At 55.2% G+C, this 27,732-nt stretch overlaps 1 protein-coding gene across 3 annotated transcripts in view; it reads left to right on the top strand.

Moving 5' to 3' along the window:
- STRA6 (signaling receptor and transporter of retinol STRA6) overlaps positions 1–27,511 on the top strand; it is a 37,590-nt gene extending 10,079 nt beyond the window's left edge. The window contains exons 2-18 of one of the 3 annotated variants that reach the window (XM_075897595.1): positions 605–735; positions 6,604–6,682; positions 9,021–9,106; positions 10,672–10,811; positions 11,525–11,691; positions 12,041–12,163; positions 15,486–15,553; positions 16,165–16,235; positions 16,711–16,772; positions 16,958–17,141; positions 19,315–19,390; positions 19,691–19,824; positions 22,112–22,229; positions 23,684–23,785; positions 24,553–24,716; positions 25,316–25,453; positions 25,948–27,511. In XM_075897595.1, coding sequence (XP_075753710.1) covers positions 626–735; positions 6,604–6,682; positions 9,021–9,106; positions 10,672–10,811; positions 11,525–11,691; positions 12,041–12,163; positions 15,486–15,553; positions 16,165–16,235; positions 16,711–16,772; positions 16,958–17,141; positions 19,315–19,390; positions 19,691–19,824; positions 22,112–22,229; positions 23,684–23,785; positions 24,553–24,716; positions 25,316–25,453; positions 25,948–26,126 — 2,001 coding nt within the window. In that variant the 5' untranslated portion in view covers positions 605–625 and the 3' untranslated portion in view covers positions 26,127–27,511. The remainder of the gene's footprint in view (positions 1–604; positions 736–6,603; positions 6,683–9,020; positions 9,107–10,671; positions 10,812–11,524; positions 11,692–12,040; positions 12,164–15,485; positions 15,554–16,164; positions 16,236–16,710; positions 16,773–16,957; positions 17,142–19,314; positions 19,391–19,690; positions 19,825–22,111; positions 22,230–23,683; positions 23,786–24,552; positions 24,717–25,315; positions 25,454–25,947) is intronic. The other 2 variants (XM_075897594.1, XM_075897596.1) reach the window with 2 other exon arrangements.
- The last annotated feature ends 221 nt before the right edge of the window (positions 27,512–27,732 follow it).

Below are 27,732 nucleotides of genomic sequence, written 5' to 3'. Positions count from 1 at the left end.
ACAGGTACAGCCATGTCCTGTCTGGGTCAGGACTGGGGGGAAATGCCCCAGGAAGGGGGTGGAGCCAGCCTCAGTGCTGTGTGCAGACCGTTACCTCACTGACCCCGGGTAGCCCGCATCTTACCAGGGAGCACCACTCCCAGGCTTCCACAGAAGTGCGGTTAGGTAATGGAAACAAAGGGTCTGATTCTCTGGGGCTGAGGTGGGGGGGGGGGGGGGAGAGTGGAAGGGACCCAGTTAAACAGGCCTCGAGCGCTTTAATCTTTTTAGCTCCAATTGAGACTGGATCTTTCAGGGTAGAGAGTGGTGTGTGTGTGTGTGTGTGTGTGTGTGTGTTTTACAGCCATCCCCACTGTGTTCATCAGTTGCTGAAATGGTGTGAATTCACACTGCAAAGAGTATTAACCGGAGGGGAGAGATTCTCCCTCCCCCGCCCACCTGTCACAGTGAAACTCCAGTGCAGAGAGCGTAGAAGTATCCTGGATAATCTTTTGTGTTTTGACCGGCCCCTAGAGCACCCCGGGAAGGCATCGAGAGCAGCCCTGGCGGGTATTTTCACTCTGCAATGAACAGGAGTTTTTAAAATTCTTTTTCTTTTTTTCCGCAGAGGTTGAGAGAGCAGGGGATGGCCAACAACAGCTCTTTGTCAGTCCACGGCTCCCTTGCTTACGATGACTTTGCCAGCCCTGACTGGTACATGTATGAGTCCACGGAACCTGAGATGCCGCAAGATGAGTGAGTGATCAACCCCTGTTTTCCACCCCCAGTTATATCCTGCAGCCGGAGGAGGCGCTGTCCTCGGGGGAATAATTTTTGTTTCAAATTCCCATTTTTCTTGCAATCTCTTTCCAGCTTTTCACCCTTCCAACTTTCTCCTTGCCCCAGGGTGACTTTTTAGGAAATTACTAACTTTAAAAATTACAGTAGCAACACCTGACCATTCTGTGCCTCAGTTTCCCCAGCTTTAAGATGGAACTAACAACCCCCAGCTACCTGGTGCATGTGTTCCATAGATAGAACAAACATATCTGTCCCTACTGGTGTCCAATTCACTGAGGGTATGAATGTGTTAAAGTCCCTAGATAAGGAGCCTTGGCTTTTTAGCCCAACCCGTAGAAACTGATGTTCTTGGCTCTGGTGCAGTCTCATGTCTGCCAGGGGGCGACTGTCCCATACAGGCACCGCAGGTGTTTTTGTGTCTGGATTGGTGACAGTGTTTATGGTGCTCTAAGGAACCCTTTGCCACTTGGCCATCTTAACACTTCTCTCAAGTGTTTTCGGTCATTACCCCGGCATTACCATGTCTGGGGGGAAAGTATTACCCCATGGGAATGAACTGCATAGTTAGATCCATTTCTGTAGCATGTTGCTAGCAGGAGCTGAGGGGTTGTGGCAAGTCCTTGTTCCCTTGCAATCTGCAGAGACGACAGCCCCGGGATCTGCTCTGCCATGCCTTAGCAAAGCACCACCTGATCCTGCTGCTCTTCACACCTTGAACACATCAGTCCTGGTCCTCTTTCCCCTCCTCGCCATAGCTCCACGATCCCCTTCTCCCGTCCTCTGTCGTCCTCCACTGGCAGCTCGAAGCTTTGCTGCTGATGGCTGGTTCCTGCAGCATCTTCTCCTCTTCAACCTTCCTGCCTCCCAGGGCGTCTCTCCAGCAGCTGGGCTCCTCTTGGGCCATGTGCCCAATCATCCCTTCTATTGGCCAGCCCCTGAAGGCGTTGGCTGGCCCTGGGTTTTTTGACCCCCACCCTTCAGAACTTCCCTCCCTGTGCCGGGAAGCCAGAGGGGCTCTGCCCTCGAGTGGGGCAGCAGAGAAGCACTCGGCGTGTGCTGAGCTGCAGCCCCGTGCTGGAGAGCTTGGCCCCGGGCACAGATCAGCGTCTCTGGAGGGTTTCCAAAGGAGGCTGAGCAGCCATCTGTCTTGGATGCTGCGGACACAAGTCCTGCGTTTTGGCAGGGGCGTGGACTAGATTCCTTTGCTGTCCCTTCCGGCCTGCTGGAGCCGTGGCAAAGGGTTGGTGTCGGATTGCAGCGCTGCCGAGGGGCCCACTGGGCTTGGCACAGCACAAACACCGGCTGTGCGCTTGCCCCGGAGGGTTTGCTATGGACGCAGACAAGGCCCAGAGAGGCCTGTTCTCCCCGCTGTGCTGCTGGGTACAGAGCGGTGAGGGACCTGCCCTGCTCACAGCCTGTCGAACAGCAGGAAATGGAAGCTTGGTCTCCAGACCCCATTCTGGGACCTTACCCACAAGACCCCTCCTAGGAGGCCTTGTGCCATCGTCTGGCAGGAGCTGCTCCCAGCGCAGTGGGGGAGGAGAGGGAGGCGAGGGTTATGGGGCAGTGTGGGGGTGAAGGAGGCAGGCAAGGGTTATGGGGCAGTGTGGGGGTGAAGGAGGCAGGCGAGGGTTATGGGGCAGTGTGGGGGTGAAGGAGGCAGGCGAGGGTTATGGGGTAGTGTGGGGGTGAAGGAGGCAGGCGAGGGTTATGGGGCAGTGTGGGGGTGAAGGAGGCAGGCGAGGGCTATGGGGCAGTGCAGCGGGGGAGGAGAGGGAGGCGAGGGCTATGGGGCAGTGCGGGCGAGGGCTATGGGTAGTACGGGGGTGTCTAGGGCCTCCAGAAAGGGGGCGGGCTTGCTGGCCAGCTGGGGTGGGCAAAGACTGGGAGAGGGACAGGGACACAAGCAGAGGCACGGTGAGTGGGGAGCATAATTTCTGCTCCTGGCCATCAGCTTGGACCCCGAGTCAGTGTGACTTGTCGTTTAGGCCTGTGGCTGCCGCTGTCAAGGAGCCTCTGTGGCTCTGTCCCAGGCGCTGGTGTTTCAGGAAGATGAAAGTCTCCCCATTCGTGCAGCTCTGAAGAAAGGCTTGCTTTACGTACAGCCGCTCCCAGAGCTGCTCCAGGATTATTGGTTTAGTTCAATGAAAACTTTGAGCCAAAAGCGTCCATTGCTCCACCCCTGGCTCTTATCAAAAGCATTATTGATGCTATTGCTACCAGTTCCATCCCAGTTCTCTCCTTGACCCCTTTTAAACTTTGTCTCCTTACTTTCAGGCTACAAGTAAACATTTAAAAAAATGTCAAGTTTAAAAAAAAAAACAAAAAAACCCAGCTTTCATTTTAGATGTACTAGATGGTAAATTCGGTAGAACTCTGCGATAGCACACACCTGACAGCCACTTCTCGTGAGAACTATGTCCCAGCCTGTCAGCAAAGACTTACTATTAGATTATGTAATGGGCTGCCATATTACTACGTCATAATTAAGGAGAGGGCATTAATTTACAAAATATACTACTGAACATTAAGCTGTGCTGTAGATTGTCATTGTCAAAAAGACCAGTTTTTTTGTGGGAATTTTTATTTTTTTGGGAGATTGGGGCAAAAATCATTATTTTTTTCCTTAATCAAAAATCTTAATACACACCCCATCCAATATTCAGTAAATGTTCAGATTTTGAAAATAAAAAATGAGAATCCTTCCCAAGAAAATTTAGGGTTTTTTTTCTATTTTTAAAAAATAGAAACATATGTACCAAAATGACAATATTTTGCAAAGGACTTTTCAATCTGGTCCAAAAGCCATTCGTAACTTCCTGCCCTGCTTCTCCTGCCCCCATCAGCCCGTTGGTGTTTTGTTAATGCCTGAAACCTGGTCAGATAATGTGCTTGCCATTCCTAGAGTACAAAGGCAGTGGGTGTCCTTACCCCCATTTTACTGAATGGGAAACTGAGGAACAGGGAGGTGAAACGACTTAACCACTGGCACCTGGCAAAGCCGTAGAAGAGCTGGGGGTGAAACTCTGGTCTCTTGAGTCACAGTCCAAAGCTATAACTACTAGGCTACATTATGTCCTAGGAATAAAGGAAGGTTTTTATTTTGTGTTCAATTGAGGTCTGACCCTGCACCATTGACTTCAACTGGAGCTCTGCCTTTCCTATCAATGGGTCAAGGACCTGACCTGATTGATTTGTAACACTCTGGCAACTAGCAATGGGCTTCTGTGTTATGGAATTCCAAAAGGCAAGTCATCAGTCCCTACTGTCTTACGGTGCAAAACCATCCAGAACAAATATAAAATCTTGAAGTGGCACTACGTATTTTAAACTCCTTGGAGGAGGGTTGCTGGTGAGTCATGGAGGCAAGAATATTCCATATGTCTGGTGCAACCCCTTGCTTTAAACCCACCTGCATGGAAAGCAATTCCTTCCTCCTCTTGCATGCTTGATCTCTATAACAATGTGCTTAACCTTAAAAAGAACTCGGCAACACCAGGGGAAATATTTGACGGCTGTTTATACAGCTGGAATCGCCATGACGTCTGAGGCCCTGATATCGTAAAAAGTACTTATTAGCTAGTAAACATGAGGGCAACTCACAATGTCGACTAGCACTTTAAATTAAAGTTTGCCTAGAAAAAAATCTCTCTTGGAGGAGACTATTCCAATGTTTCCTTTCCATGTTTGTTCAGCGTTATCACACAGGCTCTCTTTGCTTGTGACTGCGTCTTGTAAGAAAGCTAGCCGGAGGAATTCTTCCTCACTGTAGAAGCCTCTATTGATTTTTGTCATTTTCCCATCTTGCTGTCTTTTTCTCTTTGCCTCTCCAACTCCTGCAAGAGAATGGAGACTTTTTCAGCTTCTTTGAAGCCTTCTCAGGAGGTTTCGTCAGCTGGAATCTGCAGGGTGTAATTTGCACATTAAAACATGCAAATTAGTTCTCTGGTATCTTCATACCTGCAGCAAACACTGCTTCCAGTTCTGCTCTAGTGTGCCTGGGGAAAGGGGTAAGCAGCGGAACTGGATGTTGCTAGCTTGACGTGTAACTTACACGCTTGTGGCAATTATGCTTCCTCCTGACATGTAGTTAGGGGCTTGGAAGACGAGTTCTAATCCTAGCTCAGCTCGCGCTCAGGCTCCCTGTGTGACCTGAGCCGATTACTTCATCTCCGGGTGCCTCAATTCCTCGGCTATAAAAATGGGACTAACCCCTTCCACCCTTTGTCTGCCTCGACTTTGAAGCAGGGATGGTGTCCTGGACTGGCGAGCCCTTGAAGGCAAACTGGCCAGAGCCTTGCCCTCAACCTAGCAGCCCCAGGGACAATTAATGGCAGGGCCTGTACCAGGTAGGGAGAGTTAATTCTAGTGACTGACCCCAAAGTGAAGGGAGCCTGTGGAAGGACTGTGTAACCTGTGAGGAGATGGCTCGGCAGTTTGGGTTTGGCGGTGATCACAAGAGTGGAGCTAACTCAAGTGCTGTCCCCTGGAGCAAGGGACAAGTGTCCAGGGAGTCCTGGGCTGGTGTTGCAGGAGGGGAACAGGGAATACAAAGGACCCATAGGGAGCAGGCTCCTGAGCTGAAGTCTGTGGGGAGGGATGACTTTGAGTAACTCCATACAGACTGAACATTTGTGACTTGTCTGGAGAGCTTGGCCATGGGAGACCCAAGCGGAAGCAGATGGGCTGCAGGACGGCTGGAGACAGAGACCTGCACCATTATGCCTGGATGCAAAGGAGTGCTCCAATGAGGAGTACGTCCCATTCTCTAGAGCAGTGTTTCTTAAGCTTTTTAAGACAAGGAACACCAAACAATTTTTTTTTTTAACACCAAGGGGTTTTTAGTTGAGCCAAAAAAAAAGTCGCCTGCCCCTTTAGGACAGCCATTTGGAACTCTGCTGTTCTCCGTGGGCCACCGGTGTTTCGCAGAACACAGTTTAAGAAACGCTATTCTACAGTCGCTCGGGGTGTGTATGTGCAGATGCTAGTCCCATGGGCCGTTGTCCTGGGGATGTTCCAGGTGGAGGCCGGAACTGGTGGAGTGTGGTGCTTTTTCTGATGCCATCTTGCTGCAGTGCAAGGAATGAACATAGCTACTTATCCGAATGCAGGAGGAACCAAGAGCGAAAGAAGCAGTCTCTCAGCTTACAGGCCCAAGCCTTTTAGCCAACAGACTCAACTGCTCTCTTGCATCTTCCAGGGTCCTGCTCCGATCACCAGTTGCTGCTTGGCATTCTTGCTTTGTGCCTCTGCCTCTCTGTTCTTGTCCAGTCTCTGCTTGTGTGGGACACGGAGACACCCGCACAGACACCCCTGTCCGGACACCTGGTAGTCGTTCCTACTCAAATCCTCCAGCTGCTCCTGCCCAATGGAATTAACATAGCTGACTCGGAGTCAGCATTTGGGACGACTCAGACACTAACTCCTCAGGAGCACACCTGGCTCCTCTGACCCCATTTCTCTAAGCAGTCTCAGGTGCCTTGTCCAGAGTGAATGAGGAATAGGTCTCTGATTGATTGCTTCCCTCAGCTGCCTCTTTTCATTAGACTCCATCCTGCTCACGTTGCAGCCAATAGCAAAAGGCTCCTCGAATTCCATGCTGGCAGGGTTGGACTCATTGTTGAGCGACTTGACTTCAGTCATCCTGAACTTTCCTCTCCTTATGGATCCTGTTTCTCCCAGTGGCTGGAAGGGCACCTCCTGCAGAACCCTCCTCGAGCCCCTCCGGACACAGCCCATGTGACCACACTTGCTTTCCCTAACTCTTTGCTCCTTCTTGATGGACTGAATGTGTTTTGAGTGGCTTTCTCTCTCTCCTTTCAGTATGGTTCCTAGTGTTATCCCAGCCTGCGACCCCACCATCGCCTACGGTCTGTATCACGCCTGCATGGCTCCTGTATCGGTGAGTGTCTGGAGAGAGTCAGCCCCTCTGCAAAGGCTCCTGGGAACTGGGCCATCACAGTAGTACTTTTGCAAGAGATGCCTGTCTGCTAGGAGCTCTGCTCCTTGCCCCTGCTCTTTACCTGGGCCGCTTGCTTGGGCACTGATTGAACATAAGAATGGCCATACTGGGTCAGACCAAAGGTCCATCTAGCCCAGTATCCTGTCTACCGACAGCAGCCAACGCCAGGTGCTCCAGAGGGGGTGGACCAAAGACAATGATCAAGCGATTTATCTCCTGCCATCCATCTCCAGCCTTTGACAAACAGAGGCCAGGGGCACCATTCCTTACCCCCTGGCTAATAGCCTTTTATGGACTTAACCTCCATGAATTTATCTAGCTCTTTAATAAACTCTGTTATAGTCCTAGCCTTCACAGCATCCTCTGGCAAGGAGTTCCACAGGTTGACTGTGCACTGTGTGAAGAAGAACTTCCTTTTATTAGTTTTAAACCTGCTACCCATTAATTTCATTTGGTGTCCCCTAGTTCTTATATTATGGGAACAAGTAAATAACTTTTATTATTCACTCTCTCCGCACCACACATGATTTTATAGACCTCTCTCATATCCCCCTCAGTCTCCTCTTTTCTAAACTGAAAAGTCCCAGTCTCTTTAGCCTCTTCTCAGATGGGACCTGTTTCAAACTCCTAATCATTTTAGTTGCTCTTTCCTGAACCTTTTCTAATGCCAAAATATCTCTTTTGAGGTGAGGAGACCACATGTGTACGCAGTATTAAAGGTGTGGGCATCTCATGGATTTATACATGGGCAGTAAGATATTCTCTGTCTTATTCTCTATCCCTTTTTTGGTCATTGGTAATGACTTTGGCCATCGCCACCTGATGTTCGGAGGAGTTGAGAGAGAGAGATCCCAATGACTGGGCTCTCCTCCAGGTCTCCCTGAGGTTCCCCCTTCACTGATCAACCGAGAGAATGAGAAATTCATGCATGGCTCTGAGTCCAGCAGACGCTGGCTGAGCCTGTCTCAGAGGGGAGCCGGCTTGGTCTGCACCTGCAAACACAGCGAGGAGTCCGCTGGAACCTTGGAGACTCACCGATTTATTTGGGCATCAGCATTTGTGGGCAAAGACCCAGGTGCCATGGCTGAACCTCTGCATCCCACAAGGCTGGGCAGAGCCACCGAGCACAGAGATGAATCTGGTGTCCTGGAAATGGGATTGTTTCCTGAAGACCACACTACGCCCGCATCTGGAATACTGCATACAGATGTGGTCGCCTCATCTCAAAAAAGATATATGGGCACTGGAGAAGGTTCAGAAAAGGGCAACAGTAATGATTAGGGGCTTAGAACGGGTCCCATATGAAGAGAGATTAAAAAGACTGGGACTTTTCAGCTTAGAAAAGAGGAGACTAAGGGGGGATAAGATAGAGGTCTATAAAATCATGAGTGGTGTGGAAAAAGTGAATAAGGAAAAGTTATTTACTTATTCCCACAATATCAGAACTAGGGGTCACCAAATGAAATGAAATGAATAGGCAGCAGGTTTAAAACAAACACAAGGAAATTTTTCTTCACTCAGTGCACAGTCAACCTGTGGAACTCCTTGCCAGAAGATCTGGTGAAGGCTAGGCCTTTAACAGGGTTCAAAGGAGAGCTTGACAGATTCATGGAGGTTAGGTCCATCAATGGTTATTAGCCAGGATGGGTAGGAATGGTGTCCCTGGCCTCTGTTTGTCTGGAGGTGGGTGACAGGATCATGTGAGGATTACCTCTTGTGTTCCCTACCTCCGGGGCATCTGGCATTGGCCACTGTTGGCAGACAGGACCCTGGGCTGAATGGACCTTTGGTCTGGCCGTTCTTAAGAGAACAATTCGTCTAAGGTGGCCCCAGCGGAGTGCTGGGGGAAGGAGGAGAGGTTACAAAGAGACTGTGCTGACCCACTTTGTTGGGTATCTGTTCAAATACTGGGGTGTGGCTAAAGGCCGGATCCTGGGCTCAGGTGTGTAAATCAGCCTGGTACATGCAGCCAATGAGAGAGCTCCCATTGTTCTGTGGCTCATTCCCTGCTGTGAGCAGTTTTCCTTCCCCTTATTCTATTGCTTCACCTGCCTACACCTGGAGCTGCCAGCTGCCTCAGGCAAGGTCTGATGCATTGCCCACTGTGGATTCCCTGTGGCTGAGACTGTCCGTGTGCATCTCTCTGGCAGCACACCTCAATGAGTATCTGGCCTTGATGTCCCCACACAGCAGCTCACGGGCCAGTGTACAAAAGAGATGGGGCTGCACCTTCGGTATTTTCCCTGTTTTGATGATTTGTTTCCGGCTCTCTTTGCAGCTGGCTGTGCTGATAGTCTTGTCTCTGCTGGTGAAACGCAAGAGCCTCCATAGGAGCTGTTGGAATGGAGCCCCTGGACTGCTCAGGTGTGCCGCATAACCACTTTCCACACCCTTTCTTTGCCCCCAGGCCGCCTTGGCCAAGGCATCCCTCGCTTTGATATGACAGCACTCCCTGGTGCTGTGCAGACTGGAATTGCTGAAATCTCTGCGGTCCTTTTGCCTCCTAGAATGTTGAAGCAGTTTGGGGGGGGTGGGCACCTTTTAGTCCTTGGGCCGTCTAGTGTTCTGATTTGCAGTCACCTCTTGGGTAGCACGTAACTAGGCTGGGGCGAGATGGCAGATGCAGAACTGAAGGCTGCTATTCAAACCCCAGGCCAGGCAGGAAGGACGGGATCAGCCTCTCTAGTCAGTTTTCAGCTGCCTCCAAGTTCACCGTAAGAATCGTTAAAGTTTCTGAGCTTTGTCTAACCTGACCTGAGCCACCTTGTCTGGGCTGTTTTCGTGGCTTCCCCCCATTCCTCCCCTCTCCCTCCGGCAGGCTGACCTGAGAGCACGGGGCAGCTTTTCTCTTGGGGAGCTATGGCCAGGCTGGTTGCTTCGGAGTGGCTCTGTCATGCAAGAACCAGCCCTTGTGGCTACTTTGGTGGCCTAGTCTAACGGTGTCCGGCCAGATGGCTGCAGGCCGACTAAATGGAACTGGAGAGAGGCCTGTGGTCCTGCTGAGCTCCTCTTTGTGCAAAACAAGGATGTGCCATTCTCTGCCCGGCAGTGGGGCTTGACTGCGACACCAGACGAGATACTCTATCCCCACTCTCAGAGCTTCAGGAATTCAGCCTGTCCCTGGAACCTTTCCCTCCAGGACCCCAGACCTTTGCTCACCCTGGCAGCTTTGCTCCCTGTTGAACTTGATATCCCTGATCTGCCACTGCACAGGGGTCATACCCAGGGTTCCCTGTAAGCTGGGCGCTTGTGCAGCCACCCAGGAGAGATTCCAAGGCTGCCCAGGTGATTAGCAGAGCCTCCACAGCTGGGTTTTGTATTGGGGGCGGTGTATGTCCACACACGCCTCAGTGCACATAAAAGATTAGAGGGAACGTTGGTGTGGAGGGGCTTAGACAATTATTTAGAAACTCTAGTATAGTGTGTGTACGCTCCCCCCCCCCCCCCTTGACATCTTCCGTCGGTTCATCATTCCTCCCGGTTCTCTCGAATATGGATACCCAGGGCAGGGAGCTCTCGCTGTTTAGTCGGACTGTAAATCGCTGTGCACCCATGAGAGAGGTGGCAGCTCCGTGGTCCCTACAGGTGTGGCCGGGATGCCCAGCAATGCCTGGTGGCTCAGAGAAGCCGGGGGTTTGGATGTGGCAGGGTCAGGTTGGGGCTCAGTTTCTTCCAGCTAAACAAAGGGCAAGAAGCACCCGCCAGATACGGAGCGCGGGTGGACGGGACACTCAAGAACAGCCCACTGGCCACCCCTGGGGGCTGGTCGGTAACTCCCCCACCCTGGCTGTGGCTGCCCTTTGCGGCAGAGGCAGGTGGATATGGTGCCTCAAGCCACCTTTGCGGGTGCCTGTGTGGAGAGGGAGGGTGGTCTCCTGGGATGGGGGGTGAGGAGTTCCCTGGCCGTTCTCACCCCCTGCTTGTTGCAGCCCTGTGGATTTCTTGGAAGTGGAGGGCCACCCGGGGCTGGTGGCAGCCGTGTTTGGAATCCTCTTCTCTTCTGTGTGCGTGCTGGTGCTGGACACTGACCCGCTGCCCTTCGTTGCCAGCTCCTCCCCGCGCACTCGAGGTAATGCAGGGGGCTCTGGCCGTCCCCTTCCACAGGGGGCTGCTTTTCCAGTCCTGTGGGCCCGTCGGAAGCCGGGGCTGTCCCCGGTGAGCACTGCGATCCAGCTCCCCTGGTGCTGGCGTGCCCCTCCCTGAGCGAGCCCCGGAATAAACGCCTTCATGTTCAGCTGCGTTTCCCCCTTGCACAGATTTTGTGCCGGCCCCTAGGTAGCGTTTGGCCCCTTTGCTCATGGCCCTGCGGACACCCTGCTTGCAATGGACCGTTTGAGTGGGGGCAGCAGGGCGGGGAGCGGCTCGCATGAGAAAGCCGGGGCTGCAGTGACTCAGGCCCAGCTTGGTGCAGCAGCCTGGTGCACGGCCCTTCTGTCGCTTGCATTAATGCTGCCGGGGCCCGCCGGAGAGATGCTGGGAGACAGAGTGAGTGAGTGGCAGCTGCAGATGCCGAGTTTCTCTGCCCCGAGACCAAGCCGGCTGGGTGTTCCATGGCAAAGCAAAGGATCCTGGGAGCTGAGCGCTGCCGAGTGCAGGTGGCTGCGCAGGCTGATGGGAGGAGAGGAGCCATCGCTGGCTGTGCCTTGGGCACAGACTGGATTTCCAGTCTCCAGCGTTGGGCGGCTTGACAGCGCCTCCTAACCCGGTACGCGAGACGGGGCGTCGCCCTGGGACTGACAGCTCTGCACACTTGTCTTTTTCTCCACCCCACCCCTTGTCTAGAGTACTGGAAGATCCTGGCTTTGCTCTATTACCCTGCCTTTTACTATCCTTTACTTGCATGCGCCACCAGCAGACACAGAGCTGGCTATTTCGTAGGCTGCTTGCTCTCCTGGGGCCATTGTGTGGTCCAGATCTGGCAGAAAGTCGACTGCCCTCAGTCGCCCAAGGTAAATGTCAATGAGGTGCACAGCATGGCCCTGACTCCCCCTCCCTGGGCACAGGCACTACTAACGGGAGGTAGGGAGACAGGGAGGGCGATGAAGCCCCAGCTCGGGCTCTCCTGGAAGAGCTGAAGGTTTGGCTAATGGTGCTGAAGGCCACGTTGGTGCAGCCCCCTCGCCCTGCACTGATGGAAAAAGGCTTTTGGCTCTGCTGCATTCTGGGCATCTGCTAGCACCTGGGAAGCCCTAGGTGACGAATGAGAACTCGTTGGCTGGTGGGCGCACAGGAGTGGGAAGCTGTAGCATCCTGGGTACTGTAAGCTACACTACTAGTCTGCTCTTCCCTGCTCCCCAGATTTACAGGCACTATTCCCTGCTGTCTTACGGCCCCATTATCCTCTGCCTCATCATCCTGAGCTTTTGGTACCCGGTGCTGCTTGTCCGGAGCTTCACGCAGGAGAACCTGGCTGCGAGAGAGGTAATGCCCTGCGGCTTCCTTCCACAGACACGCTGTGTTGATTCCATTGAGGGCAGCGAGCAGAGAACCTCAGTTCCCCTCCCCCCCCCCACACACACGTTTGTTCCACTCCTGTGCAACACTCATGTACCAGGTCTTTTTTCAAATTTGGATTGTGTGAGAGCTAATTAGCTAGTGAATGAGACTTCAGTGTTTGTGCCCATTAAAACAGAGCTGGAGATGTAACCAACAGCAAACGTGGCTCTAGAAGAGACACAAAATGTAGCATGAATCAGACAACTTACAGGCAATGGCTCATTCCTTGAAGTTATGTCTTAAAACCCCTCTTGGGGGTGTGTTGTCTAATTAGCATGAAAACAGGTCAGTTTTGCAATATTTTAAATGCCATGTGCATTAATTTTTTCTTAACAGCTGGACTCTCCTGTTTTTATGCATGAAATAGAATAGATCATCTCCATTTTGTAGCAAAAAAGCCTAAAGTGCTAATTGCAATTCTCTGAAGACCATGGTCACTGAATGCTTTTGGCTGGTCATCTCTCTGCATGATGGTTTTCTCATATTTTTTCCACGTCTGTGTGGGCTTCTACGTAGAGCTTGTCCACAGGGAAATTGACCTGCAGTAGTTCCCTGTGTGGACGCTTTTACTGCTGACTGACTACTCTGTGCCTTTTATTTTTTTTAATTGGTGCCCCCTGTGATGGCACATTGGAGTCTTCCCGTCTCCTGCACCCCCGTAATGGCATGGACAGACTCCACCAGCAAGTAGAATAGAAGGAGTTTATTGCTTCTCCAGGATACAGTACAGCTGTAATCTGGTTCCAGGGCAGGCCTAGGATGCCTCAGCCCCCCTTGAGATGGGGGAGCCTGGGCCCCCAAATCCCAGCCTGTTGCCTAGGCTGCTTCCTCCATCATACCAGACAGAAAACTCACTTCCAGCCCTGCCCCCAGCCAGGGCTCCACTCCCCTTCTTCCCATTGTTCCGCTCCCTGGGAGATACCTGTCTGAGTTTCGAAGTCCCCTTGCATAATGACTCATCCCCTGCCCTGCTGGGCCGCGCTGCAGCCAGTGGAGGTCACTCACAGCCCACTGCCCAGCATAGCAACCAGCAAGGTACTCCCACTACGTCACACCCCCATCCTAGTCCAAAATAATGTTCAGGTGTAGACAAGCCCTTCGGGTTGAATGGGGCCACCAAGTTCTCCATTTGGAAGGTGACTTTGCACATCCAGTTGGTACACTGGGATGACTGTCTGGGGAAGTGAGTCAGTTTCCTCACTCTTGAGTGCATCACTTGCTCACGTGGTCTGCAGGCGTAATCAGCTGAGCGGGTAGAAACGGCTGGGGGGAAAACCAGAGGTGGTTCTGCCAAACTGGCCCTGTGTGTTTGTGCAGGATGAGACTTCAGCAACTGACTTCGCTAAACCATGAACAGAGCCCCAGTCCAACTCTGCAAATATTTGATTAGCTTCCCCCTGTATTCACTGGTACTGGGCTCCAGCCAAGACCCGAAGCTGGAATGGAGGGGAAGAGGCTGTTCTAGGGGCGCTTGTGGCTTGCCCAGAGGTAGGAAGCAGACAGTGAATGTTCCCAGGTGCTTGCAGACCTAAGGACATGTGCTCGTTTGAGCCAATCTGCTGAGCCTCTTCGCTCCATGCGGCTGACTCTGCAGTAAGCCCTGTCCCAGAGTCCGAGTCCGTCGCTTCCCACCCACCCCTTCACTGGGCTCGCAATCGCTTCTTAGGGTATCTGATCCTTTTAACCCTCCTCCCTGTTGCCGTGGATCTGGCAGGGATGGCTCCCTCCACATCCAGCACCTGCCTGCCAGAGAGAAGGGGGCTGAGATGCCGAACTTTCTCTTTGAACCCCTCCGCGTGTCATCGTATGCTCAGGGAATTGGAAGGTGCTTATCTCCTAAGCGTGGGTCACCAGACCTTACTGCATCCCTGCTGGTGGTGCCTGGTCAGTCCCCAGGATCCTGCCCCTTGGAACTCAGCCGGAGCCCCCTAAGTGGTGGGGTGTCACTTAGCGTTCCCGCCTTCCTCCCAGTTCCAGACAAGAGGAGCAGGCTGCAGTTCCATGCAGAGCAGTGGTGCTGGAACTAGGGGTGCTGCCGTATCCTCTGGCTCGAAGTAACAGTAAGCACCAAATACACGATCTCCATGGTCTGTCAGCAGCACTAGAATCCTTCTTCCAGCTCCCCGGTGCATTTGGGAGCAAAGTAGCTGCAGTCGTCCGGCAAGGAAAGGCTGTGGATCTGAGTTGCCTTGTAGTGATCCAAGTGACGGACGCTATCGACTGCCCTCATTCCACACACTGAGGACAGAAGGCAACGGGTCTAAATGCTGCCCCTCCGTCCCCACCCCCTTGGGTGCTGTGAGGGCTAACCCCAAATCTTTGCTAGGAGTTCTTCCTATTCCCACCTGTTCCCTCTGGTTGAGCCCTGCCACTCCTGCATGCCAATTTCTCCAGCTCTCCCTGGGCAAGCTGCCAAGCTTTGGGCACTCTGGCTGTGCCCACACGCAGCTGGTTTGACGATTTAGGGGTTTAATCTTGCTGTATTTGGAGGGAACGAAAATCTCCCTCCTGTGTAAACTCCTTAGCTCAAGAAGCTTAGGCATCAATGGGTCCCATTCAGGCTGGAACTGGTGTCTCGTTGTTTGTGCCCCTAGGTTTTCATGGCAGTGGGGGATAATCTCTGGGGCTCAGACAAGGATGTCTAACACCCCCCAAAATACACAAGTCCACACCTTGCGGATTTCTTAGTGTTGTACCAAAGCCTGGATTTAGTCTAAAGATCCTGCTCTCAGGCTTCTTCAGCATTGGTCTGTTCCCTTTCGGGGAAGTCTGGAATCAGCATTCTCTCCTGGATTGGAGCCTGGGATCCTTGCATCCAGACTGACGTTCAGGTGCCAGTGAATGAATCCGTTTTCTTCGGCGTGCCTGGCTCAAACGCTTTGCTGCCACATGGCACTAGCAATGGTTCCTCTTAAAAGGGACTTGAGTAACACTTCCTGGTGGGCGGTGTTCTTCCCCCAGCGGAATGTAACTGCTACTGATTCGGAAAGGACACGAGGTGCTGAGCGAACTCGACTCTGGCGCCTGCCCGTAGATGGCGCGCTGCTGTCCCTGAGCAATGCGTAGGGAAGGGGTTTCTTGGGACAGGGCAAAACAAAGGGAAGCAAGAACTGAACCAAGGTTGAAAGTTTTGAGCACAGGGCCTTTGAGAGACCTGCTCTAAGGAGAGACCCACAGTGCTGACTCTAGCATCCGACTGCGTCCTGTGTCCCAACAATGAGCGGGCTTTTCCGCTGCTTTCTTCAAGGTTGCAGGGAGCAGCTATTACAAAAAATACCTGAAGGCGATCCTGGCCAAGAGAACGTGCTCCAGAAGGTATGGCCAGGACAGTGCGTTTCCTTTTCCCCAGAACTCAGCCCGGCTCTAGGTCGCTCCTGGAGCCTTGTTACTCTTCAGGGGCTGGGTGGGGTTGGGAGACATTGAACATTTCATTGCAGTATAAAGCAAAGGCGGTGGCGGCTCCCGCCCTCCCCGGCATGTACGATACCAAGGGCAGACTGCATGTACATCGTACATGAGCAGCATGCTGTAGTTCACGCAGGAGTTCAGGGCAGTCTTATACAGGGGTCCCCTCTGACTCCGGGTTCCAGCGCTCCTGTTCTCGGTGGCACTGCGTTACTCGGAGAGCAAATCTAAGGGCATTTGGACAGGTTTGACTTCCAATAGGTGGTAGCTGGTCTGAAGAGCTTGAGAAACGCTGTTCTGAACGGTGCCTTCTGCTTGGTTCAGAATGGAAGCTGTTCTCAGTAGCCGGGGAGGTGGCTACGTGGGCTGGCCGGGCTGTCTCACGTCAGACTGAGGGGTGCCGGCAGACCCCTGGGCACTGCTTTCCCCGGCCTTCCAGCCGCAGGGCAGGTTGTCAGTGCTGATGGAGTGTGAAAAACCAAAGCAGGGCTTGTTCTGGGCCAACTCCATTCTTCTTCCAGCTCCAGGCAAGCCAGTCTCCTCTCGAGGGCCCAGATGTACTTCCGCTCTTACATCTACACGCCCCAGGAAGGTATCGTGCAACGAGGTCCTCGGAGGCACACCAGGGTCTCTGGCACCGGGCTTCCTCCCACGGGAAGTCCCTGCTGGTGCGCTCTCGAAGCATCTGTGCAGAGACCGCTGCCATCCCAGTTCAGCACAGCTCCCTCTTTGGGGCATTGCAGGAGCACGCTCGCTCCACCGGCAAGACCTTTGGGGGGCCCGGGTGCACAGAGGTTTCTGTGTCACTGGGCTCCTTCCCTCTGGCTCCATGTGGCAGTTCAGTGGTGCGAGTGGCTGGGTGGAGTGGAACCCCTGGGTGCCCTGGGGAAGGGGAAGGGTGGGGCTGTGGGTGGAAGGAGGGGGTCAGACAGCTGGGCATGGATGGCTGGCGAGAGGAGCAGGAGCCCAGGCAAGTGGCTTTGGCTAACACGCCGTCCTGCTGCTCACAGGCCTCCAGCTGGAGCTGGGCTCTTCTCTCTCACGCCCCCTCTCTCCTGGGCTTGCAGGGTTCCAGGTTCCTCTGAAGCTGGTTCTCTCGGTAACCACAGCTGTGATTGCTGTGTACCAGGTAAGCCGGCCAGAGCAATGCCCCAGCTGGTTCCCGGGCCCTTCCTACGTTCTGTGGGAGTGGGGCAGCCCAGTCCCAGAGCAGCTGGGGGGCCTGGCGTGGGTGGGAGTTTACCCAGGGTGGGGCCAGGCAGGCTGCTGGTCCTCTGCTCTCTCTGTAGTGCTCATCTGGCTCTTGATTCACAGGTAGCCCTGCTGCTGCTTGTGGGCTTCCTCCCTCCCGTTCAGATTGTGAGGGCCGGGATGACGAAGGAGATCACAGTCCTGCTGGTTCAGTTTGGAGTCGTCCCTTCGGAAAGCCAGGGGGGAGCCCCTGGAGACATGACACAGGAGCTGGACACAGTCAGACACTATCTTTGGTCACTGGAAGGTGAGTTTCTCCAGTCTTGGCAAGCCCCGTGCTCAGGCTGCCCACGATCGGTTCCCATTTCCCTGCCTGCAGCCTGTGCAGAGGCCGCTGTCTGGTCTGGCTCTTGGGGGCCGTCTAGAAGGGGTAGGGGGTCTCGACCCTCCCCCCCCCTCTCCCCTTCGGTCCCGGAGACTGCCCAGGACACAGGCCATCCATTACCTGCAGCATCAAGAAGTGCCAAAGAATTCCTGACCTCTTCTCATTTCAGTGCTAACTCCCCCCCATTCAGCTAGAGCAGAGGCAGGCAAGATACAGTCCATGGGGTGGATCCAGCCTGCCAAGCCTCCAGGGCCGCCCCGCCAGGACATTCAGGCACAGAGCAGCCCCACGCCACTTTAAGCAGCTGGCTGCCCCTGCGGCTCTCTGCTCAGGGGAAAGAGGGGGCGGGAGAGGCGCTGCGTGCTGGCTCCGCCCCCAGCAAAATCTCTCAACTCCTTTTGGCTGCTTTCCAGAGGCTAAAGAGCATGGGATACAGGGGTGATGGAGCCACAGGCGGAGCAGTCTCCTCTCCAGGCCTGGAGTTTGAGGGCCTGGTCCCTAGAGCTCCACCAGGCTGCATGGTCTATGATGTGGCTGAGAGCTAGAGACATGAAAGGAAAGCGAAAAGCCTGGCCCCAGGCCAGCAGACAAGGCTCTGTGAGTCTCCACAGCCAGGAATTCCGCGGCTGCTCGGGGACGGAAGCGAGTCGGAACTGAACAGATGGCTTCTAGAGTGTGGAGGGCTAGGGACTGGCTAACTCAGAGCCCCTGCCAGGAGGGCAGCCGGCTGCCTCCGGCTAGCCCGGTGCCCCTGCCCCCGCAGTCAGCCGCTCCTTGCGCTCTTAAACCTGCTTGTGATTGTCTCCTGACATCTCTTCCCAGCCCCCGCCCTCCGAGATATTTCCAGCCTGTCACTCCCCCTAGACTGCCCGGCTGATTCCTGCAGTGACACTGGAAAGAGCTGCCAAGTGCCAGGGGAGGCGGGGGGACATGGCGGCTGGGAGGGAAATAACAGCCTGGCTCTGGGTGAGTGGCCCCCAGGGAACATGGGATGGGCAGGTCACAGGGCTAACTCAGGCCCCGGGTGCAGGGCAGAGACCCAGAGGGAGAATCCAGGTAGCAAGCCCTGGAGCCACTGAGTGCTAGATGGGGGGCTGGAAACACGGTGTCTACACACCCAAAGCTAGAGAGCGTGCGGTGGCTGCGGGCCCCTAGCCTCTAGGGCAGTGGCTCAACTTGTGGGTCACGACCCCATTTTGATGGGGTCACCAGGGCTGGTGTTACACTTGCTGGGGCCCAGGGCCCAAGTCCGCGGGGCAGCCTTGCGGGGTCCTGCTGTGATTTGAGTTATCTGAAGGGGCTCGCGGCGCAGTGAGGTTTGGGACCCCTTGCTGTAGGGTGATGGCATGTGACTGGAGGCCTGTAGCTCTTGGCTGTCATTCCCATCGAGTGGGAGTTCAGTTACCTAATACAGCCTGGCCTGACTCTTGGCCCTACCCAGTCGTTGGAGCAGCCCAGCAGGTGGGAGGCTGCTGTATGTTTCCCTGCAAAGGTAGTGAAATATTCTTCCCATTTTACTGGTTTGGAAACTGAGGCACGAGTGATGCAAGATCACACAGGCAAAGCTAGGAACGGAACCCAAGTCCCATTAGTGCTTTACCTACCCGGTGACTTCTGGTGACAAGTAACCACATCATGCCATCTCATCACCCTTCCAGCCCCTGTACCCCCTCCTCCGCCCCTTCTCCAGGTCAGAACCTCCTCCCAGACCTTGCTTCCCAGCCTACACCCTACATCCCAACCCAAATCCCTACACCCACTCCTGCCCCAGGTCACAACCCCCTCCCAGACCCTGCACCCCCCCTTCTACACCCCTTCTCCAGGTCAGAATCCTCTCCTGCATCCATGCCCCCCTGCACCACCTTCTGTCCCAGTCATAACTCCCTCCTCAAAGCTCCCTTCTGCACCAACCTCCATCCCAGCCCCGCATCCCCTCCGTTGGTATCGTGGAGGAGTGCAGCCCTGGACCGTTTTCCAAACTCAAATTGCTGCCTACACCTGCCGTTCCCGTGAGCCGTGACTGGGCGTTGTGGGTCCAGCCCAGTCCACCGTATTCTGGTTCGTATGGCAGCTCTCCCTGTCTGCTCCCTTGCAGTGTGCTACGTCTGCTCCCTGGTGCTCTCTTGCCTGCTCACCTTCTCCATGCTGATGAGGTCCTTGGGGACACACAGGTGAGAGCCTATTTCTGACTCTGTTCTGAGGCCTCGCCGTGATGGACCAGTGAGAGCTCCCCAAGCCTCCACCACCCTCTCCTGGCAGAGGACCATGAGGAGGCTGGACCTGCAGGCAGAATGGGGCTTGTGCTATGCAGGAGAGTGCTTTGTGGCTTACCTGTCTGCCCTGAGCCTCCCTCCACCCCCGGGGTTGGGATAGCCCTGGTTGTGGAACCAAAATGCCCCGCCTCCCCCCCAGCACCTCACCCACGCTGCCTTTGGGTGCCTAAAGAGTCCGTCTGACTTCTCTTTCCGCAGGGCCAACCTGAGGGCTCTGTACCGAGGGGCTGTCCTAGACGTCTTCTGCCGTGCCCGGACACTCGGCCCATCCCAGCAGGCTCTGGTCTGCTGGATGAGCTTTGCCAGCTTCCAGACTGCATTCGCCTGCCTGGGTAACACGCGCTGGGCCGGGCCTTAGGCCTGAGAGGAGATGTCGTGGGCTGGGGCATTGGCGGGAGGAGTTGGAGTGTCACAGGCTGGTACCTGCAGCCTCTAGACAAATGCTGAGGTGTAGGGGAGATACGTGGGGCCAACGCCTCAGCGGTGGCCAACTGGCAGAGCTCCACGACGGGCAATGGGACTGCCTGGATTGGCACTGACGCCAGCGCTCTGGCAGCATCCCACTAGGAGACGCAGATGCAAATAGTTCGGCTTGTCAGTAAAAATGGGACCTTCCCAGAAGATGGATCCTTTTTAAAACAAATACCCTAAAACCCTGCTGAGCAGGCCTGGTCAGCTCTCTGCAAAACTTTGAGAGCCCTAGTTACTAGATGGTAGGGTTGTTAAAAAGCAGGTCATTGTGCGACTGTAACAGCTGAAAATTTACAGTTCCCTTCCCCGGCAGCCCAGGGTGGCAGCCAGCTCCTCAGGAGTGGTCGCATACTCCTGCCTGCCGGCCCCGCTCCCAGAGAGCTGGCTGCCTCTGCCTTGGGTAGCTGTGTAAATGGTTATCCTGTTACGGCAGGAACGTGCTCGTGATAGCTAGTGGGGATGTGAGGCAAGTGAATGGATGGCCTGAAGCGTTTTGAAAGAAGCTACATTTGGTTATGAGCCATCTGCTGCCTCCTTGGAAACCCAACAGCCCTAGTTGCCCCATGCTAATCCCCAATTGGCCTTGGAGACATGCAGCGAGCCTGAAGGGGGACTAGAATGGGCAGCAGGCACTAACTGACCTTGTTGGCCATTTCAACAGTCAGGCCAAGGGCTGCATTGACCCTGGCGCCAGAACTCTCTTCCCACCGCCCAAAAGTGGCCTCGGGACGTGCTGCAGGGGTGGCAGGGGAAGCTCACCCAGTGGGCTGGTAGACGCGCAGTGGACTGCGGGGTCCCTGGTCGGGAAGCGCAGCCCTGCAGCCCTCGCCATCTAGGAGACGGGGGCAGATTGCCTTGTGGCACGGCCTGGTGCTGGGACGGTGACCCCTGGTCTGAGCTCCTCGTTTGGAAGTGCTTGGGGGGAGGGGCGAATGGATTTGCTGGAGGACACCGTCTCCACCTGCTCACCTCTAGGCCAGGCTAAATGAAGCCTTGGTCCTGTGAGTGCTGCTGGCCTGGTGCGATGGCTCCTGGAAATCACCGTTCCAAACTTCCGACTCTTCTGTGTGTGAGCAATGAGCCCCGCCGCACTAAATGCAGTCCTGCGCCGTGTGCACGTGCAGGGCCAGCCCGACCACAGCCACGGACTAGGCGGGCGCCGGGTTAGACAGCCGGGAATGTTTGTTCTGTTTACAAGTCTCTCTGCCCGTTACCTCTTACAAATGCAAGTGTGAAATATTGTACGTGTCACAGACCTTGAGTTCTGTTCTTCCACGCCGTGGAGCATGGCACGTGTACGTAGATGCGGATAAAACGTGTCACAGCAGGGCTTCAAAAGCGCATCACCTGGCTTTGCTGCCGGAGGGGAGGCACTGACCATACATGTTCCGTTCCATTCCAATTGCAATAATGTTCGACTAGGATAGAAAGTCTGGTCTTTTGTTTAATTTTTAAAACGGTTTTAAGTGAACATTGACATGCTAAAATAAATGGTACTGGCTTTGTTACTGTGATGTCGTCAGATGTGCAGTAACTTCTCCTTGCTCTCTATTGACTGTGGGTGGGTTCCAGAGTCATGGTCTGCCTAGGATGTCACGACCCCTTGGGTCAGCTCTGTGCGTGTGAACAGGGCAGAGCAGTCCTGTATGTTAACACATGGGGGGCAGGGGAAGTAACAGATTGGCAATGGCTGTAGGCTGAGTTTGCTTCTTTTTTTTTAAACGTAGCATTGAAGAGAGAGGTGCATGAGGTGAGACTTTCAAAAGCATGTAGGTGACTTGGGGCTAATTCCCGGTGATGTTTTTCAATGGGGCATATGTCTCTAAATCACTCGGGTACTTTTGAAATCCACCGTCAATTGTTGGCTGTAATGGAAACTGGGTGCCTAACTCATTTAGGCTCCTTGGCAGTAATCCCGGTCTAGCTGCCTAGAGTGTAAAGCCAGGAGAGCAGAGGTGCAGCCACACAAGCCAAAGGAGGGGCCTTGGAAGGATGGTGCAGCTCTGAGGAACATCGAGAGACTGAATAGGGTTAGAGGATGTGTCTGCCTTAAGCCCTCAGCGGCTGCAGGAGCCGGCCAGTGATTCCTCCACCCGTCTCCTGGCAATGCTTTACCCTGCACTGTGCCTGCTCCTCTGTCTCTCCAAGGTCTCCTCATCCAGCAAGTGATTTTCTTCATCTGCGCCGTGGGCTTCAGCTTCCTGGTGGTCATTCCGCTCCAGTCAGGTGCCCACATGCATCTGTTTAAAATCCTGGAGAACATGTGGTGAGTGTTCGTCCAGCCAGGCTGCGGTCCTGGGAGCCTAATACAGGGGAGGCGGGGAATGCGATACTCCATCAAGCCACAAAAGGACCCATGGCTCCAGCCACACAGCGCCATGGTTCTGCATCCTGGGGCAGTCTTGCGGGGGGCTTTTCAATTGCCCTTTTGCACAAGAAGACCCGCTCTGGGACAGCAGGGGCTGGTTCATGGATTTGGGAAGGGGGATCCCTTCGGCTGCATCTTCCAGCTGTAGGCATCTTGGTGATTGCCCTGCATAGCTCCCTCCTTCTGCGGGAGGCATGGAGCACCCAGGACAGGTAAATGCCCAGTGTCTTTCCCAAATTGCTGCCTGCTGAAGGAGCGTGCTGCAATTGGCAGGCAGCCGTGATCGGCAGTGTCTTTGGGGGACCTTGGGCTGAGGCTGCGGGAAAACTGGCCTGACCTGGGAAGCAAGGCTCCAGAGCACAGCTTCCCAAAGCCTGTGTTAGGGCTGCTTTGGTCCTGGAGCTTGGTTTGGGTCAGCCCTCGCTGCATTGACCCTGATATCTCTGGATGCTTTTAATGGCCTGGGGGGCCTGGATTCCCTCCTTTGGGGTTGCCAGGTGTCTGGGACTGACCTGGACAGTCTGGTATTTTCGCCTCCTGTCCAGTAAAAAAAAAAAAAAAAGCAGAAAATACCTGACACCTAAAATGTCCTACCGGTATTTTCTGACTTTTTTTTTTTTTCCTGGCCAGGAGGCAAAAATCCCGGGTGCTTACCAGCTTGGGCAGGGGAGCTGTCTGGCCCAAAGCAGGGAGACAAGATGGCACATGGCAGCCTGGTAGGGCCAAAGAGCCTCAAAAGCATTTCTTAAAGGGGCCATGCTGCTTTTTAATTTTATTTATTTATTTGCTCAACAGCTTTGGTCTCTTCACCCCCCCCCCCCCCCCATCTTTTATTTCTCAACAGAATTTTTTCCCCTGTGGGTTTTTTTTTTGGGGGGGGGGGGGGTTCAGTATTTTTGGTTCAACCATCTGGCAACCCATCCCCTCCCCACCCACATTGTCTGCCAAGTCAGAGCCACCATGGCAAACCATTGACAAATGGCTTGGGGTCCCTAGCTCTGAGCCTGGATTCACCCTCCAAGGGCAGGGGCTATGGAATAATACTGGGCAGACAAGTCAGAAGAGGTCCCCAGGAGCTCCTACGGGGTAGCCGTATGGTTGCTCTCCCTAGAGCAGGTCGTGCTCACTCACCCTTGTTTCCCCAGAGGGTGCTGACAGGTGCAGTTTCTAGGCTCTCATAATTGTAGGGGCTGCAAATTGTGTAGCCCCCGAGCACATGCGGTGGACTCCTGCCCCCCTATCCCCATGTGGCATCTCCAGGCAATTGCATAACGTGGCCCAAACATTCAGACCCTCTGCTCCATGAGCAACTGACTTGCAAACTCCCTGACTGACTCCCCCCTTCCACCCAGGCCCTTCTGGCTCATGCTGGTGCTCGCTGTGCTTGTGCAGAACTTGCTTGCTCATTTCTGCTTCCTGGAGCAACCCTACCTGCAGAAGGAGCTGACCAACAGGTGAAGGGGGGGAGGGGCTGAAGTGAAACGTGCACAGGGCTGCAGGACGCCTCATCTGGGTTTGGTGCACGAGGCTTCGAACACACCTGGCTGCCAGGTGATGCGGGGCTGAGCCGTGTGAAATGCCAGAGCTGCACCCGAGCACCCAGTTCCCCCGGCCCTGCCTGGCCTGGTGTTCACCGCGAGGCTGGAGAGCTCTCCTGGTCTGGCTGTGAGCACTTAGCCCATGGGGCAGGGCCCCACGTCTCCAGCAACGGTGAAGCTTCCCAAACCCTGCCAGAGGGGTTGGTAACTGCTGACCTGGAGCCATTGGCTGGGCCCCAGGCCAGTGTGCTCCCTGGTCTTGCCCTTTCAGTAAAGCGCACACGGGTTGATCTGCCCCCGAAGCGTTCGGCGAGAGGGGGCCGTTGACCATCCCGTCTGCTTCCCAGCAGAACAGAGGCCAGAAGACTCGGCAGCGAGCCCAGGTGACGGTGCACACAGTGGCCAAGGGCAGCCCTTCCCTCCCCGGAACCAGGCCGGCTCCCTGCATGTGGGAGAGCCCTTGCAGGCCTCCTAAAAGCTGCTGTGTCTGCGCTCGCTGGCGAGGAAGTGCCCTGCGGTGCCCAGAGGGGCTGCAGCACTCGACTGTCAGTCTCCTGGGGCTTCCCAGTGAGGAGGGGCAGAGGCCGGGTGCATCCCCAGCGCAGCAAGTGGCTCTTAGCCAGCGTGGGCTGGGAGTCTTGGCTTCCAGGCCCTCTCGTTTCATCTCTGCCTCACTGTCCCAGGCGAGCCCTGTGCATCGTGACCTACCTGCTCTTCCCCATCAACGTCCTGGTGGGCGTCCTGGCTGGGATCTGGAGAATGGTCATTTCTGCGCTTTACAATGCTGTCCATTTCTGCCAGCTGGACGTCAGCTTGCTGACCCGGGGCGTCGAGGCCTTCGACCCAGGTAAAGGACATGACCGCCTCCACCTGGAGCCAGCATGCACCGCACCCTCCCTGTCCTGGCATTCCCGTGGCAGGCACGTCCTCCCCGGGGCCCAGCACTGTAGAGCTCACAGGGTGCTCCTGGGTTTCTGCGGAGGCGAATCTGCCTTCCCAAACAGCACTGCACCACTGTCTGCTCCTGAAAATCTGCTTCCTGTGCCAGCTGTCAGTTTCCCTGTTCTCCTGGGCTGGTTCTGGTGAAACTTGGCCTCTCTGGGACCGAGAGGGGAAAGCCCACAGCCCGGGTTCTAATCTCTGTTTGTACTGGTGTGAATCTGGAGTGACTCCAGAACTGCTCTGGACTTAGAGCAGTAGCTGAAATTGAGGCGCATCCCTCTCCCCACCCCCCACAGCCTCTTTCTCTGTGAAGGAGGAGAAAACCGAATGATGCAACCCTGTGTTCTGCTTTTCCCCCCTCGGTGTGCACACGTGCATGCTCTGGAGCCTGCTTTCCCCCCTCGGTGTGCACACGTGCATGCTCTGGAGCCTGCTTTCCCCCCTCGGTGTGCACACGTGCATGCTCTGGAGCCCGCTCTGATAGGTGGCCTGTTTCCCCTCCAGGCTACCGCACGTACTGCCATTACTTAAAAATTGAGGCCAGTCAATCGCACCCAGTGATGAAAGCCTTTTGCGTCTTGCTTCTCCAATTACCTGGCCCCGAGAGGCAGGCAGGACTCAAGCCCACGGACGTGGAAGAAGGTGAGATTTTCCTCCCTCCCCCCGCCCCCCAGCTTTGAGTTAGTGCTAAAGGGCTGCTAGCCATGAGAAGCAGTGTTTCCTGGGGGGGAAGGGGCGTGTCCGTGGACAGTCTCCCGAGCTGGAGGCAAATAGCGCAAGGGGCCCATGTGGGGAATGTCGGGCTCTGTTCACAGGCCGGGTCTCTGCATTGGTTGCCCTTCTAGGGGTGGTTTCACCCTTCCACTCCTGAGTGCCAGGTGCCACAAACGGGGGAGGGTGCTGAATTCCAGCTGTCCAGGGCAGGCTGGGAGCAATGCCCCGTGTGCCCCCCGGCTTGGGGTGCTCCCACACTGCCTCCTGCCCTGAATAATGCTCTTTCCCTCAGTGCTGCGTGCCCCCTTCCTCTCCCCCCGCAAAGCTGGCAGTAGGGGCCATCTTTCCTCCTCCCACGTGTACGCCCCCTCTCCTCAGGCGGACAAGAGAAGGGGCTGAGGCTGAAGTTTCCTCCTTTGCAGGGATCCAGCTGATGCAACCGGCAAAAGGGCTGCTGAAGACGTCCAAGTCCAAGCAGATGCGAGCCCGGTGGGGGCTGGCCTACACCCTGCTCCACAATCCTTCGCTCCTGGCCTGCCGAAAGGCTGCGCTCTCTGACCCCACAGCCAACGGGACCCAGCCTCGCCCCGCCAAGCCCTGACCGCCCCAGGGGAGTCCCCCTCTTCCCTGGGACTGTTCCAGCTGTGCTCACTGCCTGCTCTGTCCTCTCCTTATGCACCCCTGGGCACTGCGGGGCCCTTGAGCGAGGCTGCGCCCCATTGCCTGCCTGGCTGGGGGACCAGGGCTGTTCTCTCGGGGCCAGCATGAAGCCAGGGGGATGGGCTGCCTGGGAATCCAGCCCAGACTGAGCTTAATCATGCCAGGCCAACCCTTTGCGCCTCATGCTACACCTGGAAAACCCGCAGCAGCTCAAAGGCCCCTTGGGAACCGTTCCAGGTTAGCCCTGCTGCGCTCACAAGTGAAATGAGTTTGGTGGTCTCAGAATTTTTATCCCCATTACCCTTCTACCCTGTGGTTTGGATTACATAAGTCCCTGCCGGGGGTGAAGGGGAGAGAGAACGGGAGGGTGCTGGCCGAAGGAGCTGGGTCTGCCCCCAAGCCAGCACAATCTGCCCCGTGTTTCAGAAGGCACTGCCCTTTCTACCCACTGGCCCCCAAGGATCCTGCCTGGGAGTCTTTCCTGGACCCCTGTGGCCCCCGAGAGCGGCTGGGTGCAGCTTGGCTTTGCAGCTGGGTCCAGCGTGGCCTACGGTGGAGCTGCTGGAGCGCTGATGAAGGAGCCGGGCTTCAGGCTTTGAGAGAGAATCCCGCTGTGACCACGCTCATCGTGTCTCCCCTGCCGCAGCCTTTGGTCCTTGTGCCGGCAGGTGCGTCTGGCGACCAGACTGCAGGGTCCTGGCAACGGGCCCGCGATGTGCAGAGTGATCCCTCGCTTTCATGGATCCTCTCCGCTGCGGGGCACTTGCCTCCGTTTCCCAGCAGACCGAGGGGTCTGTCTTCTGCCCCACTGCCGCCTCCCTTTTAACAAGCGATTCCTTGGCCTCTGGGCAGGTCGGAGTGGGAGTGAGCCGAGCTACTAGTACAGAGCTGTGAATTTACCTCCCCGTGGCAGGGGATGTGGCCTTAATAAATACCATGCCTCTTGCCTACTGCTTGGAGAGGGCCTCTTGCGTTCTCGGTCTCCTGTAAGTACAAGGGTGAGCAGAAGGGCTGCTGGAGGCATGCTCATGCAGGGCAGGACAGAGCAGAAGGAAGCCTGGATATGACCAACTTTTGCTGCGGTTAGCGTGGCCGTTTGGTGCATGGCTGGGGACTTGGTTCTACTCCCCTGCACCCCACAGCAGCAATCCCAAAGCACGGGAAAAGCAAAGCCAAGCAGATTTCCATAGGCCCATGTAGAGGGAACCTAACCCTTGTCCCTCACACCATAAACAGCACATGGCTTCACAGTAGCACTGGCTGCAAGTGTGCACGTGCACGGGGGGACAACTGCTTGTTTGCTTGCTCCAGGAAACTTTTTTTTTTTTTTTTTTTAAAGAAAAACAACCCTGAAAATTGAAATTTGCTGCTGATGTTCCTCATTCTCCGCTGGGGCAGGGCTCTCTAGAAAGACTTCATCTCCCATGATGCCCTGCAGCCCCAGGGCGCCTCAGTGTGACTCCTCTGGAGCATAACTGCAAGAGTGCAGAAGAACTTTTGTCCAGCCGGGGCCTGTCTCATTCTAGCCAGCTCAACGTAGAGAGCCA

This window comes from Pelodiscus sinensis, chromosome 14 (assembly GCF_049634645.1).
Source record: "Pelodiscus sinensis isolate JC-2024 chromosome 14, ASM4963464v1, whole genome shotgun sequence".
Classification (NCBI taxonomy): domain Eukaryota; kingdom Metazoa; phylum Chordata; order Testudines; family Trionychidae; genus Pelodiscus; species Pelodiscus sinensis.
This window is presented reverse-complemented; position numbering and strand designations above follow the sequence as displayed.